This window comes from Polistes fuscatus, unplaced genomic scaffold (assembly GCF_010416935.1).
Source record: "Polistes fuscatus isolate 324 unplaced genomic scaffold, CU_Pfus_HIC Scaffold4, whole genome shotgun sequence".
Taxonomy (NCBI): domain Eukaryota; kingdom Metazoa; phylum Arthropoda; class Insecta; order Hymenoptera; family Vespidae; genus Polistes; species Polistes fuscatus.
This window is the reverse complement of record NW_025113118.1, coordinates 10118750-10136340: the sequence shown is the minus strand read 5'-3', so window position 1 is coordinate 10136340 and position 17591 is coordinate 10118750. Positions and strand designations below refer to the sequence as shown.

The window sequence follows — 17591 nt, the reverse complement described above, 5'->3', positions numbered from 1 at the left end:
TACATAGACGATAATTGCATTATACGATTATAATAAAAACATTTAAAATTGGATCTCGAGTAATTCGACTGAACGAGTAAGAATGACAGATCGTGCGGAAGGAGAAACAAAAAGAAAAAGAAAAGAAAAAAAAAAAAAGGAAATCGTTTGGTCTCCATCGCTTAAACAATGTTATATTATTTATCGATACATAGAATTTATCAATGATACAATTGGCTAACAGTATTGCACTCGCTCTAGATTTTGTTATCCTTTTACATTAAATCTGTTTATAATGTTCCTTTTATGTTTTATACTTTCTCCGAAGTCGCTTCGAAATTACGAATTATGATACACGACGAAATATATCTCTCGTATTACCACCTGTTTCTTTGATATTTACCAGCGTATATTATTATTATTATTATTATTATTATTATTATTATTATTATTACTATATTAATATTAATATTATTATTTATTTTTATTTTTATTTATAACGCGACATGGTTACAATTGTTGATTTAAAATACAATTAAATAGTACGTACATATATATATAATATATTATAGTTATACATTAAGGTTTCTTTTCTTTTTGTTATACGTAATAACAGTTATATGTATAATTATTTATATAATGTTACAGATCAGCAGCGAACTAAATAAATACAGTTCTTTCTCTCTCTTTCCGGACGATTAGGATTCCACGGAGGATTGATTAATTTTGTTTTCTTTCATCATTCGTTCTTTTTTTTTAAATAGATTGATATTATTACTATCATCAACCATTTACGCACATTCAAATGTTCCCGCGCTTTCAATGTTAGGTCCACGTGACAACGATGCCGCGCTAAATGAATTCTATTCGAAAATCAACTTAATGATTTCGTTAAAATACGCCTTCGTCATATCAAATGGCCTTGATTTATTCTAACGAGGAGAACAAAAATTATGCTTTTTCTTTATACGCCTCCTCCTCCTCCTCCTTCTAGTTTCGTTCTTATCTTTTTTCTTTTCTCTGTGGGTGTCTTTTTTTCTAATATTTTCTTTTTTCTTTTTCTTTTCTTGCATCGTTAATTTCTTTTTTTTATTTATTTATTCATTCATTCATTCATTCATTCGTTCATTAATTCGTTCGTTCATTTATTCATACATACGTTTCTTGAAATTACATCTTAAACACAAATGAGTATACTAATCGCGGCATTCGATTTGAAACTATTGCATTTTTGGTAGCCCTAAAATTATTATATATATGTATGTATATATATATAGCCTTATAGAATTTTTCTTCTTCTTCTTTTTCTTCCTCTTCTTCGTCGAATCGTGACGAACAATCTTAGATCTTAGATATCGCAATGAGCTTCATTGCTAATTATTTTTTTTTCCTTTTTTTATGTTAACTACATACTTTCATATCGCGATAGGTATGTTTAGCGCTCATAGACGTAAAACGTAAATCGTTTGGTATAGTCGTCGTTATTATCGTTTAAAGATACCACATTAATGTTCATTACAATAAGATTCGCAAGTCCAATCAATTGGTGACGGGGGTGGAGGGGGGACAGACAAAAATTATTTTCGTAAAACGCACGTATGGTGTTTTACAATCGTATATTGATTTGTTTTTTCCTTTTTTTTTTTCTTCATATTTATATCGATAGAATATTTAAATGATTCGTTCGAGTTTCGGGGTAAGAATCCATTTCTTTTCTTGCCTTTTCTTTTCTTTTCTTTTTTTTTTTGCTTTGCTCCGATTTCGTTATTAATATCAATTATAACAATTAATTCGGTATATCTTGATATTATATTCGTTAAGTCTTTTCTTTTCCCTGTCAAACAATTCGATTAGTTGGTTCTGAACGATGTCATAGAAAATAATGTGAAATTAGAATAATAAATATGCATGAGATTGATTTATAAATGAATATTTGAATTTGTTCAAATACCACCGAATTAATCGCTATACCTAATATATATTTAATGTCATTTCATTTTTATCCAATTTGACCACTTCGTTTAATCTCAATTTTTAAAAATTATTTCGTAATATATATACGACAATTTTGTAATTCTTACAAAATAATCATTAAGTTATGTTACATCTGTTCTCTTATATATTTCATTTCTTATATTTCACACGACGCTTGGTTCAACAATTTTATCATCATCATCATCATCATCATCATCATCATTTTCATACTTATTATCTATCATCTTTAAGACTCGCATGGAAATAATTAACATCTCCTTTAATTGATTGAGGAGAATAAGGAAGGGGAAATTAATCGAAGCTTTCATACGATGATATTTTTACAAAACTAATATAAGACGTCATAGGTGTCAAGCATACATCAATTTGCTTCGAATTTATTTAATCTTCTTTCATTTGAATCTAAATTAAATACTAACAAAAACAAAATATACAAAATAACGTATAAATATATCTCGAAATAATTCGATTAACTATGACAATTGTCTTCGATATCATTTCTTATATTTATCCTATTTTTTTTTGGAACATTTTTAAATAACTATTTAAAAACAATAAGTAAAGCAGTGAAAGAATTATATTTTTAGAAGAAAATCGAATGTCTGACAAGTTGGATTTGTTCAGTACCACCTTAAACTAAAAATCTACATTTATTAGTTTTTTACTTTCTCTCTCTCTCTCTTTCTTTCTCTTTCTTTCATTCATTATCACTCTTTCGTTTCTCTCTTACTCTGTGAAAATTATCATGTACACGCGACTATTATGCGTACACACTAATTAACATTCTCGCTATAACGTAAAGAGCTATACATGCATCGTATAATTGTTTTAATTACTTCTTTTATTTTATTTTATTTTATTTTATTTTTTTTTGTCATTTTTCTTTTTAAATTTTTTTCTTCTTTTATAACGCCGTTCTGAATCGCAACAGTGTGGTGTGCGATTACGCGTATTTGAGATCACGAGCTGGAAATAACATATCTTGGTGCAAGCTTCCAGAAAAGAAACTCGCCCAAAATCCGTTTAAGGTACCAACACAAACAGACCTTTCACACCGTCGATTGAAAAGCTTTTTGGTCGTTTAGTTTTAAAGACTTTTAAATGCATTTTTCTTTTTGTCATACTTGTCGCGTACAAATTTTTCGTTTGTTTTTCATTTTTTTTGTTATTATTTCCTTTTGGATACTTTATTTCGAATTTCTTATCATTTTCGTTATCTTTTCAATAAAAAACAATTATAGAAACGAATAAAATAAAATACTAAGAAGAACTATTATAAACGATTGTAAGAGTTTGAACGTTTTAATCCATCGATAAAATGTTCATAGTCAAGATATTTAAGTACCTACCGAGAAAGAACAAACAAAAACAAATAAAAAATAATAATAACAATTGTTATTCCAGACAACGATCAGAGAGTAAAGACGAATTTCAATTATTATTACCTCTAATTATTATATCTAATAGTACGATGTAATTGGCATATTCATTTGGAAACACTTTAACCGTTACATTTAATTTAATCTTATAGTATAAACTTATTGATAAACGTACTTTGGTTGTTTTTTTTTTCTCTTTACTTTTTCTATGACACTTTATCATCTTCGGTGTCTTCCTTAAGAACTAGGGACTAGAAGCACTCTGTCTCGTATTCTTCCACTGAGGGAAAGAAACGTTTAAAGATAAACAAAATCAATAAAATATAACTTAAACTTATATGACTAATTTTTAATAAGTATTTATATGTTACCGTGTGAAAGATCCAAATTGGAGAACGTCAAAATTCGCATGATCGCTCGTCAACACATACTTTATTCTTATACATTAATATTTCGGACATATATCTCGCAATCATGTGAATCTTGACATTCTTGAATTTCGTTCTTTCACATATAACATATACATGTATCGTTTATTTCTATTAAACTTACGTACGAAATTTTTACACTCGCATATATTTGAAATCTTTTCACTTATCGCAGAAGAAAATTCTGCATTTAAATTGAATTAGTCAATTCACTTAAAATTTATGGGTTCCGTGATCCTGTCGCTGACAATTTATGTCAGTTTTAATAACGTTTAACATAAATAAATAATGAGATAACGGAAGCTTATGCATTTATATCTTAAATTTAAACTTTTAAAATACTTATATAAGTATTATCTTTCTTATTACGAATTTTATACTTTTTGTATTTAAATATTTATTATATCATTTGTATATATATATATTAATCGTATTGTTAACATATTACAATTTTCTTATCACCGTAATGCTTCTTTCTCTTTTACATAAATTTCTTCTTTTTATACTTTTACGCCCAATTTTTCATGCACCATTGAATTGTCGATAACTTTGTCGATTATTATGATTCCTATGATTGATAATTTGAAAAACTACGAACACTATAATTATATATTACGTCATGTAGAGATACGAATGTTAAAAATTCAAGTTGGATACGTTTCTCACGATTGGCGTATTTAATTGCAATTAAAAGTCTTAATTAACTCTCGTTATCTTGTTAGTCACGTAATAATAGTCATCTTCCTGATCAAACGCGATTAATTCAAAAGTTATTTTTATAAATTATCTAATTGTAAGATGATTTTTTAATCGTGACTCGCGTAAAACGCGTACATTTCTTTTTATTTTTATATCAAAAACGAAAAAAATAATTGTTTTTTTTTTACACACAGCATAGCATTTTTATGCAACATAGTTGAAACATTTCAATAATTAATCTTCTTTTTTTTTTCGAAAATATTTTCTAATCAAATTATTTAACGTTATAATGTGTGAGAATCGTAATCAAATTAGAATCTTTTCGTTCGATCTCACATCAACGCAACAGACGAATGATGTGAATGATTACCAATTTTTTTGCAATCTATTAAATGTAAGCGACTAAAGACTAGATAACAATCATTTTATATTTTTCTTCCTTTTTTTATATTATTATTATTATTATTATTATTATACTAATTGCAAGCTCTAGAGTAATATACGCGAACGATCACAAATACTACATAACGAGACTTATATATCTTTTTTTTATTTTTTTTTACCTAATAAAAATACCACTCTGATCGTTATCTCGATGTATATAATCGATGTATAAAATATAATATTAACATAAAATGAAATATTCCATAAAAAAAATATATATATATATATCTAAATTAAAATATACTTTTTAAATAATTAGACAAAGTAATGTGTGTGACTAGAATATTGAAACTATTTTATCTATCAATAAATATAATATTTTTAAATAATCTTAATAAATAAATAATATTGTTTAAATTATAAATGCTGTTATTTAATTTAACTAATCAGTAACTTATAATTTTTCTTAGAATTGAATTATCTACATTATAGTTTGCTTCATAGTCGTTTACATTTTGTTATTATAGTTTGAGAAAAGTTTGCAATAGTTATTAACAATAATAATTAGAAACTCTCGTCGAACGTTCTCTAATTATTTTCTTTTTTGTTTTTATTTTCTTTTTTTTTTATTATAATCATTCGAATATCATTAAGTCTTTGAAACACGACGGCCATTTATCAAAGCCTTCCACCGCAAGTGTTCTTCTACGACTTAGCAAGCTAAGCTGAACAAAACAGCAGTATTGTCGTCTCTTAAAAATTAATTTTTATTTATCTCATATTTTTTTTTTTTTTTATTAATTCATTATGTACTACGTTTGTGCGTGTAAATAGATGCAAGGTGTTTCGTGAGCTATAACAATTATATAAATAGAAAAAATAATGTGATATTAAATTAACCGAACCAAAAAGAAAAAGAAAAACCAAAAAATGTACCATACAAATTCGTGTTATTTATTTAATCCATTTTCTTGTTGTTGTTGTTGTCATTTATTACAAAAGGAAAGTATTAACACTTGCACGGTTGTTCTAAACGATGTTGTTAACTTCGTTCAATATTATTTATAATTCTTTCCTGTTATTTCGTAGTCGTGTCGTGTATTATATGAATTAGTTTTCTTTCTTTTGGTGTTTTTGATCGTAACAGATATTATATATGTCTCTGATGCCGAATATTAAGTTGTTAATTATTAAACTTACGAAACAGCCTGTACCAATTTACACACGTCCTTCATTTAATCCTTATACAGGCAAATTTGTAATAAGTACAATAGCGAAGTCATTAATCGACTTAACAAGCAACTTAGAGTCAGCGAATAACAACGCTTCGTCGATCAGTTAAAGAGAACACCTTTCTCCCTTTCTCTTTCTCTCTCTCTCTCATCATAGTTATTTCATAGACATAACGATACCGTTTAATATCAGTATTATCATACACTCTCGATAAAGAAGAAAAATCACCTCACGCGACCTCGAAGAATTGACAAAGCTTTCTCTCTCTCTCTCTTCTTAGAAAATTATTCCGAAGAATCGGAATCTGATTCAGCCGGGGTGTCAGAAACTTCACCGTGAGTTTCCGGTGTAGTTTCAGGAATTTTTTTAGTTAACGTTGCTGTCACGTAAGCACCTGGTCCCTCACCTTGCGTATGCTCGATACCAACTCTAAACGTATTAATTGCAAATTTAATTATATATATGTATATATAAACAACAACAAATAATAAAATCAATGATCTTACCTGTATTCGTGTCGCGACAAATTCCGTACGTATTTTTCCGGAGGAGAATCGCTGTCGCTATTTTGAAAACTCACGCTCCTAGCCGTGGTGTGAGAAACTTGTGTAGCCGGCATGGTGAATTCGACGTAACAATATTCGGCTAGATTTTCCGGTATTTGATCGTAGGAAGTTAAAGCCATGCGACAAACCAATTGGTGAGTTGTGTACGCACCTTTAAATATATTACAAATAATTATTACGTCGAGAACGATAAATGAGAATGAATTATTAATTCGTTAAATTCCCCCTTCCAACCACGAGTAACTTAGTTTCAATTAGGGTATCAAATATTTTAGAAAATCTAATCTTTATAGGATGCATCTGTTTTAACGAATAAAATAATCTCACAATTTGATAGCAAAAAAATCAATTGGTGCGTTGTGTATGCACTTTTAAATATATTACAAATAATTATTACGTCGTTAAATCACCTCCAACCACGAGTAACTTAGTTTCAATTAGTATATCAAATATTTTAGAAAATCTAATCTTTATAGGATGCGTCTGTTTTAACGAATAAAATAAGCTCACAATTTGATAGCAAAAAAATCAACGAATCTGAATGAAGGATTAATTGTTGTTTATATTACCTTGTCCTTCTTTAGGTAATCTAGGCATTCTCCATACAATAGCACGATGTTGATGCTCGTATTTAGCTTGTCCAGATGTTACTTCCATCAATTGAGGTTCTAACGTATCGACAGCACCCAAAAATCTTTCGATACCTTTGATCTTACCGGTTCTTCTGTGAGCCGATTTAACCGAACCGTACCTAAAATGTTTCTCTACCCTAAACAGATAGATCCAACATTCCGGAATTGGGAAACGCACCATCACGTCTTCGCACGGAATTTGACCGAGTTTTCTTGATGCAAATCCTGGTACTAATATATCTGCTCTAAGTTCCACCTATGATTAAAAAAGTATCGTTCGTAAGTAAAAGAAGAAACATAATTAACTAGGATTTATTTAGATAACGATTTAAATCGATTAATAAATTCGTTATAATTCCCATGAGTTATGTATATATTATTGATTACCTAGCATGCATTATTAATCATAAAAAAAAACAAAGCCTTTACCTTGTTACCAGTAACGCACATTACTGCTTTTAATTGAAGCGGTAATTCTCTATTTTTAGGTGGTCTTACTCGAAATCTCATTAATTCGATATAACATGCATCTGGTGGTTTGAACCTTCAAATATCGATTAGTATATAGATTAGTCGTTAAATAACATACTCGCTAATCTCACAAGGTTTAATAATATATTATTAAGTTAATTGCACGTAAAGGAAAAATATCATATGTAATAATGTATATTGCAGATTTAATAACAAGAAAAAGATAGAAAGAAAATGTTATTTACTTAATGATCCTCGATTTTTCGTATTCGTCTTGTTGTACGCATGAATGAAATTCGACGTTTTCTAAACGTATCCATTCTTCGGTTACAACAGGTATAATATCGTGTCTTCCTACTACTTCTTTACCTTGACGCCACATGTCATTTATTCCCAATTCAACGTCGGGCATACCTTAATCGTTATTACACGTCGATTAGATGTTATATCAAAAGTTATGATGGGAAATTAAAAAACAAAATGTATATTATACCGGTCAGAAAACCTAAGAAGAAAAGACGGACACGTGCTATTTGTTTTTCTACGTAACCCTCGGCACTTTGTTCGACGTATAATTCATCGACCACCGTTATTTGAACTTCTTCCATTTTATAAGTTAGCGCCCTTTCCCTGTGAGCCGATAACCTGAAAAGGGCTTCTTCGATAGCGCATGAAAATGTTTTCATATCCTCGTAATTTTGTGATCCCAGTTTGAATAATTGAGATATCTGAGGGTAATAATAATTCATAATTTTTGTAATAGTTCTTTTTTTTTTTATTTGATACGATAAGATTATCGAATATGGAAAAACGATGATGTTATTATTTACCTGTGCCGCGTGTTCGACAGGACGACCTAATTTTTTCAAATCGCTGCCGAATTCTTTAACACCCTGATAATCTCCTTGAATCGCGTAAGCAGCAAACTGACTGAGTTTGTTCGTCAAACGTTCGGCTTTGGTTACCTGGCCTGGTCTTACTCCTGGACGTTCCTTGTAAAAAATATATTGCAACTTAACCGTGAATATTTTTCCATATTGGTCGAATTGTTGAGCTCCAATATCCGAAACGGAATAACAAGCCAAAAGTGGTAACTCTTGGAATGGATCTTTGTCGTCTTTGCCATTGAACAACTGAAGAACCGGATTATCACCCTGATAAACTAATTTAACGAATATCTTTTTCCAAAATCGTTGTCCAGTGATTTTCTTTTTGTTCGGTTGGCGTAATTGCATTTCCCAACCGTCACCGGTATACGTAACACGTGGGAAATCTTCCAAAGGTTGGCTCACATCCTCGTCGAACAACGGTGTCGGTGGTGTCTCCTGATTCGATGAAATTTTATTTCGTCATCGTATATATATATCCGAGAAAAAAATTTCTTATTCAAATTACTGATTAAACAAAATTTTACCTGGGAATCTGTTCTAGTTACTTCAGGTTGAGCTGTCTCTGTAGGAACAACAGCTTCTTGAACAAATCCAGCTGTTTTATCGAAAGGATTGAAACGCGACGATGAATCAGAGTAAGCGACATTTTGTGGACTCTTCGGTGGTGGTGCTAAAACTGGTACCGGTCCAACTCCAGATTGAGTAAGTTGATCACCTTCTTTCGGTCTAATAATTCCAAAATTGAATAATAAATCAAGTTAGTATACTTGAAAATACAAAATCAGATTAATCTTAACACAAATGTCAACTTACTTTATGAAGACACTGAAGTCAGGTGGTTCGTCAGAGTCACCGGAATCTGTTCGTTTAACTTTAGTTTCCGATTGTGGTGGTGCTGTCATACTTAGGAACGAATCAAAACCATCGTTTTCTTCGAAACCGGTAGCTCCAGTATCTCCACCGCCTGACGAATCTCCCCATACTGAACCAACGTATGGTAATTTCGTTATAATTTGCATTTTAATTTGATACAATATTTATGAGTAAAGAAAAAGAAAAATGTAATAATACCGTACCGTCGCTAGACGTATCCATAGCCGTAGGTCCAGTATTACCAAATGCATCTAAGAATGGGTCAGTATTCGTTTCAGGTTCAGCTGCTTTATCAAATTTTGATGCGAAAGCATCGAACGCATCACCTGTACTTTCTATAGCTTTAGTTGTAGCAGCGAAATTATCTAATTGCGTATCGGATCGATACGTATCGGTTCCGGGATATTCTGTAGCTGGTAACGGACTGGTTGAAATCAATCCACCGACTTCTTTAGCGGGTTCGTTAAAATCACCTAGGAGATCGGAAGAGAAAACATTTTGTTGGGTATCCGTCATCGAAAATATGGGTTGACTGATTTGTTGCGTCATCGTTGTTGCCAAAGACGTAGCGGCTGATGTTTCCGTCACCCCATATTGTGCAGTGCTTGTGCTGTCGGATATCGAGAAGAAGGGAGAGTCAACTGTTGTTGAAATTTGTTCGGTCGATTCCGTGGAAAATAATTCCGTAGCCGTGACTGAAGTTATTTGGGCTGCGCTTGTTGTGACCGATGGTTGTTCTGAAAAATCTAAATCAACGACCGATTGGTTTTCCGTTTCTTGAATAGGGAATGCCATTGCGGATGACACCGATGGTCTCTTTTCTGTGCTGACTGGTTTAGTTTCTGAATAGTAAGAACTTAATGCACCTTCCGCTGGGGCAGTCGAATCAATTTCTTGATCGGTTATGTTAGCAAATGGATTTTCTTGAGTAGTACTAGTTACCGCCACGTCAGTTATCAAGTTCGTAGTATTTACTGTGAAGGTTGCCGTGGACGTTGTGTCCGTATTCGGTGCATCGAATAAATCTAAAATGTCTTGACTACTTTTTGGTGGTTCTGCGGCCTCATTATCATAGGGTATCAAGTCCGGTACATTTCCATCGACGTCTAGAAAATCGGCAAAACTGTGTTCCGGTGTTGGTGAGGGTGAATGTATCAGAGTTGGACTTGGGGTTCTTGTAGCTTGCAGTCGATCCAAAAGATGATTAGATGTGGCATCCATTGCGCCTGTAACCGATAGGATAAGGTCTTTTGTGTTTTTCGGCGGTGGTGGTGGTGGGGGTTGTGGCCTCGGTGGTGGGGGTCTCGACGGCGGTGGTTTTTCATTCTTCGTTTGTATAGGTGGTGGTATTGGTTCGCTAGGCTGTTCTTCTTCTTCTTTTGTGTCTTCCGATAAATGAAATATTTTCTTCGCAAAATGAAGCAAAAGGATTCGTTGATTCTACGTTCACCGGTGCTTGATAAGATTGATCACTTGTAATATTTAAGAATGGATTTTCTCCGTGCTCCGTTGTTGTCGCACCTGTGAAGGATTCCAAGAAAGGATTCAACTCTTGTTGACCAGCAGCCGAGTTATCCGACTCGGACGCGTAGTCGTCCATCAGGAAAGGGTTTCCACCTTTTGAATCCATCTTGATTAAATTAGTAAATAAAACAAGTTAATAAGAAAATATCGATCAGTCTTAAACTGATCAATTAACGTTTGAGTAATTCTCAGATAAGTAATGTTATCGTTTTTTAAGGTTATTGCATGAGCTCGGACTCGAGTATTTTTAGTTCGGTTTTTCCTGGTCCAATCGTAGCAAAACTCGTATCAAATGGATCTATATCGTCTTCTAATGTATTGTCCTTGGACTGAAGTGGCGTCAATACTTTCGTACCTAGATCTTGATCGTTCGTGCATAGAAAATCTTTAGATTCTGACACCTCGTCGGCTCTTGGATTAAAATCTTCTTCATCCGGCACCAACGACGTAGCAACGATCGAACTTAAACTGATAGGATTCGGACGTACTTGTTCGGTTATTTGCTCCAGTTCGCTTTCTAAAACTTTCAGTTCTGCCTTGCCAGGTAAAATATTGACGGCTATGGAAGTATCGAAAGGGTCCACATATGAAATTTCTTCTTCTTCGATAGTTTTGGATTCGATTCTAGGAGTGAGGGGTTTCGCATCGACTTTTACTTCGGCATCGAGCAAACTTTCGCGTCTAGTAAGTTCCTTTTTTTCCGATTTCGTTTCAATTATTTCTTTCAATGAATCGGCGGTTGCAGGAACAAATTCTAAATTATTAGGCCTGAATGAAGTAGCGGTGAAATCGCTTTTTCTTCTCGACGCTTCGTTCTGCGACCTCGGATTAAATTCGTGATCGCTTAAGCTGTGTGATAATTTTGATTCTTGTTCCAATAATTCGGACTCGATTAATTTCAGCTCGGTTTTTCCAGGTGTTACTTTAGTTACGAAACTGGTGTCGAAGGGATCGAGATCAGTTTCCTCGTCCTCGGATGGTAAACCCTTTTCAATTGATTTTTGCGTATAGTACGGTGTTAGAGGTTTCGAGGGTAACGATTTTTCTTCGTCTGTGGTTGTTAGAAGATCTGGTCGGTTTGACGGAGTTGGTAATTCAAAAGCAACGCTTTTTGTTATTGACAGATCAATTATTTCCGGTCTAGAAGCTTTTCTTCCACGATTATTGGATACGTTATCAGAAATCTGTTCTTCCACCTCTTCTTCTTTCTCGAAGTTAACTTTAAATTCAGTTTTAGTTGGAAAAACTGGTGGACTTGGCCTTAGAGGAGGTTTCGCGACAGGAGTTGCCGGTGGTGTTTCTTTTCTAGGATCAAAGTCGTCGTCGTCGTCGTCGACGTCAACGTTGACGTTGTCGAGAACACTATCAGTCTTAGGTTGTTCACCGAGAAGTTCTCTTTCAAGAAATTTCAACTCCGTTTGACCAGGTGGTATTTCTTTGATCGCTGATGTGTCGAAAGGATCAACATATGTGAGTTCTTCAACTGGTGCTATGGGGGGATCGATCAAACTCAATTCACTCGTCGAACTACTTAACAAATCCTTCTTATTTACATTACTATTTTCCTCGAGTTTGGGTAAACCTGTCTCGTAGTCTCTGTTTAAGCCAGCAGGATCAGTCAACGATATGGAAACCGTTGATACCGGTAATTCTTCTAATTCTTTTTCAATGAATTTCAGTTCAGTTTTGCCGGGTAATATATTTTCAGCGAAAGTAGTGTCAAAAGGATCCTCTTCGTCAACGAACGTTGCCGCTTCGAAGCTAGCTTCGATGATCTCGCTTTGGAAATCTTTGGCAACTGGTTCTTTCTCACCGAATGGATCCTCAGCTTCCTCGAGTCGAATCGGATTGTCGGCGGGTGCGGTTAAATCAAATTCAGCATCATCCAAGTCAGGAATTTCTTCCAAAATCGTTTTCTCTTTGAGCAATTCGAATTCGGTGATATCGATCGATTCTTTAGCTTCGGTAGCGATTACTTCGGTTTCTTGCGTAGTCACAGGTGTGACAGGTCTCGGTAATACTGGAGGTAATTTAGTTAGATCGATCGGTATATCCGGTAGATCGGAATCGTCGTCTAAAAGTGTTTTCTCAACTTCTATTGGTTCAGCAACGACACCTTCGGAAGTAAATCCACCTTCTAATTCCTCGAAATCATCCAACAATAAATCCTGCTGTACGACCGATTTCTTTTTACTTTTAGGCGGTAATTTGCACGTACTCACATGATCGATTCTACCGGATAAAATTTCAACTGCATTACCGAGACTTACTAACTTGTTGCCCTTTTTATCGACTGTTTTGAGTACCTTTTCAGCGTTGGTAGTATCGAACGGATCGTCGTCTAAATTTTCTTCAACAGGACTGTCTGGTATATAAGCTAATTGAACGTCGATATTTTGAAGAACGTCGACGTAAGTCGTGTCAAATATATCCTCATCTGCCGAATCCTCTTGTTCATCCTCGTCGTCCGGTATCTCAACGAAACCGTTTTCGCTGACTAACAATTTGTCGTTAGATTTGCTAGGTTCACCTTCTACCGTGGCAGCTTCACCGGGTTCCTTATTAACGAGATTTCCTTCTTCGTCGAAACCAATCCACTTCTTCGACGAGGATTTGCTTTTTTTCTCTTCGTCCTGTTCCTCTTCCTCTAATTTATTCTTTTTCTTTTCCTCAACCAAGGCCGGTTTACGTTGGAAAAAGGAAACTGATTTTATACGATCTAGATCACCTTGGGTCTTTTTTAACAAAGAATCGACACCCGCCGTCAAAGCCTCGAACTTTTGCCACTCGTCGGAGCCAGCATTGCCGGCCGCAATTACAGGTTCACCAGATTCCTCGGCTTTCTGTTCGGCCCGCTCTGCTCGCTCCGCACGTTCACGCCGGTAACGCTCGAGTTCCTCCGGGTCGAACTCTTCCTCCTCGCCCTTCTTATTTTTCTTCGACTTTTTCTTCTTTTTCAATCCCTTAGCTAGCTTGTGCATTCTCTAAGACCTACCGTTTCGCGGGAGAGGCTTCTGCAATCAATCAAATATATTCAAATCATTAAACTACTCAATAATAAACGAAATAGCAAACACTCGTTATCGAATTTATTTGATTTTAATTATTCTTTAAATTTAAGGTTAGATACTAGTTCTTCTACGAATAATATTATCCACTTTACCCCTTAATTTTTATATATTTATAGGTTAGAATTGTGTTAACATCTTATTTAATCACGTTCAAAATTATCTTACCGTAAATATTAACTTAATTGTTAAAGTTGGTAGTTGTTCAATAAAATAATGATCTAAAGGAAATTACGTATTTCCTCCTCTGATTATTTGATCACTTTTAGGATGATTGAATGTTATTGAAAAAATGTATTACAATTAGAGAAAATTATCGGTAAGTTATCGAATCGTCTATATTGAAACAAGTTTATTTCACTTTTCCAAACTCAATAAATTTAACGAGGCAATAGTTTAATGAAATAAAATATATTAAAGTAAGAATAATAAAAAGATTATTTTCAACGAACGAATATATCTACCATCACGATGACTGGTACATTTCTTACTAAATTCTTATACGTAAATATCAGACATAACTATCTTATAACACTTTTGTTGACATTATTTAAATAAGATTATCCTTGGCTGCCAGATTGATTTACATTTAAATAACAAGTGTACACGTTATAATTTGAATTTTATTATCGAGCGGATAGAATACGATTTATTTCCATACAAACAAAGGAAAGAAAAAAATAATCATTATTATAAAAACATCGAGTTAATTTAAGATCGGAACAAAATTTGTCAACAACGAAAATATCCTTTTCGTTAGGTGACATTTTAAAACGTTATTCGTATCGTTTATCTGCAAAACGTGATCTATCTCACTATCTATTCTGCTGAACTGACAAAAAAGGGGTAAGTAATCAATATTTTGATACGATCACCAGGACAAAATCCTTTAATCCAATCCCCATTCCGTCTGGTTTTTTTTCTAATTAAATCGAAACGAAGAAAAGTAATCGTTCCCATAGATAATCGGTTGGGATTATAACGCGTGGATTAATTTCGTGGAATATTAAAAAACACCCTAGAGTTATAGCTTGTCTCTAAATTAAATGGTTACGCCATAATTTGTTTCTTGTGCCAACAAAACCCTCCTTTGATGGCATAAAAATCTTTTACGGGTCATAGATTCGATTCGCACGGTAGCCGTATATTCACTTTAGTTTTACGAACACACGCGTATTTATACGAAGACACATACACACGGATAAATGGACACTGTACACGTGCCTTGGTTGAAAAGTTGAATCGATAAACGAAAGAAGAATAAGGGCATCGTGACTTCTCCCCACATTTATGGCAATAAACGAGATTCTTCTTGAAAAAGTTCACAAATTTCAAATCTATTTTTATTTTCTTATAATTTTCAATAAGAGAATAAACTTTATCGACACTCTTTAATGTTTTTCTCTAGTTAACTTTCAAACTAGGGTATTTCTCTTAAACGTCCTATGTACTTTTATCCAATATCATCCAACAATCATTGTCATTCGTTTAAATTCGAAATAATAATTGAATTTACTTTAAAACGTGGTCGAGATACGTTACAAAACGTATCGCGAAAGTATCGATTAGTTATATCCGTTGCATCACAACAAATAAAAGACGTTTCCAATGATCGGGGAAATTCGATTGATTAGCAACTGCGCGGAACTTTGTGCTCAGATGTGGAACAACAAATGATTCATTTTAATGATCATATTGTTTCAGTTATTTCCATCTAGAAAAATGTAAATTTATGAATCTTACGATACAACGAACTTCCGGTTCGTATTTCTAGAAAGAATCTCATGAAACTCTAGTTTTAGTATCATCCAATTATACGTATGTTATGTATAGATACAAGAAATGACGAAATCTGAATGGACGAGGGTTTATAAATGAAAAATGTCGTCGAACTCGAGATGAATTTTTGTTTCATCGTTAATCGGTAAAAAAATTCGTTAAAACGTGGATTCAATTTTGACGAAAAGTTATATACGAATGAGGCCAGTAAAAGAGGAGTATAAAAGAAAAAGAAAAGAAAAAAAAAAAAAAAGAAAAAAATTTCGACTTAGTTTTATATTTAGAACGATCGAAGAATGTCTGTTCTGCGTGATGTAACGGTGAAGGAGAGAAGAGAAAAATAAAATAAATAAATTTTGGAAGAGCTTTGAAAACAAAGAAAGAAAAGAAACATGAAACATTTAAAGTAAAACGATCATCAATTCGATGACGACGGTTGCTATGTCGATTATACCCCATGATACTTTAACACACATTAATCAATGATCATAAAATCAATTGTAAAATCTTAATTTGAGATAATTGCAAATGAAGATAACCTAATTCTTATCTACTTATGTTTTATAGCAAGTACGTTTCCTAAAAAAAAAAATAAAACAGAAAAAAAAATATAGATTTCGGTTCGTAACATAAAATTGACAAAAAGTGGTAAATCTTTCAGGTAGTTGATACGATTAAACATGCTCCATATGAGACAGACACAGATACACACATACGGTGCATGCCTAGAACGTCAGCGGTTTGCTGAGAAGGTTGCGATCAATCCCACAGGCTCGTGTTCCAGAACGTTTGATGGTTCCTAAAAACTAGTGTTGACTAGATCGAGTCAAAAATCTCTAAAATATTTTGTAACATATATATATATATATATAGCTACAAATACCATAGACGGAAAGAACACATAAGTACAGATAACACTATTGATACTTACGAGTTGCGCCTCATCAGCCACATCGATAGGGTGTACATTTTTTTCGCGTCATCACGCAAGAAACTTTCCTCCTGCTGCTCCTCCTACCTCTTCCACGAAATATATATCGACGTTAAAACGATAAAATAATACTAGACGCGTTTATTATCGCTCGTACCACTCGAAAAAAATTCAAAGGGAAATTCCCCGAAATGTGGATGGAACGAATAAGTATATGCGTGCGTCGTGTGGTTACGAAAAAAAAAAGAAAAAATAGAAAGAAGAAAAGTAGAAAAGGGGATATAATGAAAGTATAGGATCGAACCGGAAACGAGAGTAAACGATGATGACGATGATGACGATGACGGCGACGATGACACTTCACCAATGAAGTTTTTGTTTCGTTATTTTCTTTTTCTTTTCCTTTCTGGAAGAAATAAAAAAATAACAAAAAAAACTAGTCTCGATTTAATATGTCGAAGTTTTCGTAAGTAAGGAAGCTTCCCGTACCGAAAGCTAAGGCAACTCACCTCGTACTCTCCTGCGGGCTGAGCTATTTCCAGCATCGATCCGTTTTGCGGAGAAGAAACATGCGCGTACAGGGATACTACGCGCATGTCGTGCGCGCGTGCCTAACGCCACACACTATGATCGAGTCGGTCGACTCACCTTCGTCGTCGTTACCCTTATCCACCCCTTTTCGTATCCACCATATTCTTTTTTCTTTTACCCTTTTTTTATTTTTTATTAGCCCTTCTGATGGGGATAAAAAGAAATGAAG

The 17591-nt window shown here is 33.5% G+C and overlaps 1 protein-coding gene across 1 annotated transcript; it reads right to left on the bottom strand.

Moving 5' to 3' along the window:
- Window positions 1–4278: 4278 nt before the first annotated feature.
- On the bottom strand, window positions 4279–17314 carry LOC122520924. The gene is made up of 12 exons (XM_043641246.1): window positions 16832–17314; window positions 11275–14067; window positions 9733–10969; window positions 9470–9638; window positions 9181–9382; window positions 8597–9091; window positions 8260–8494; window positions 8012–8180; window positions 7725–7839; window positions 7233–7551; window positions 6604–6814; window positions 4279–6526 (listed from the first exon to the last, which is right to left on the bottom strand). Exons 2-12 carry the CDS (start codon window positions 14032–14034, stop codon window positions 6382–6384), a joined length of 6057 nt encoding a protein of 2018 aa, XP_043497181.1. The 5' UTR covers window positions 14035–14067; window positions 16832–17314; the 3' UTR covers window positions 4279–6381.
- Window positions 17315–17591: the final 277 nt, after the last annotated feature.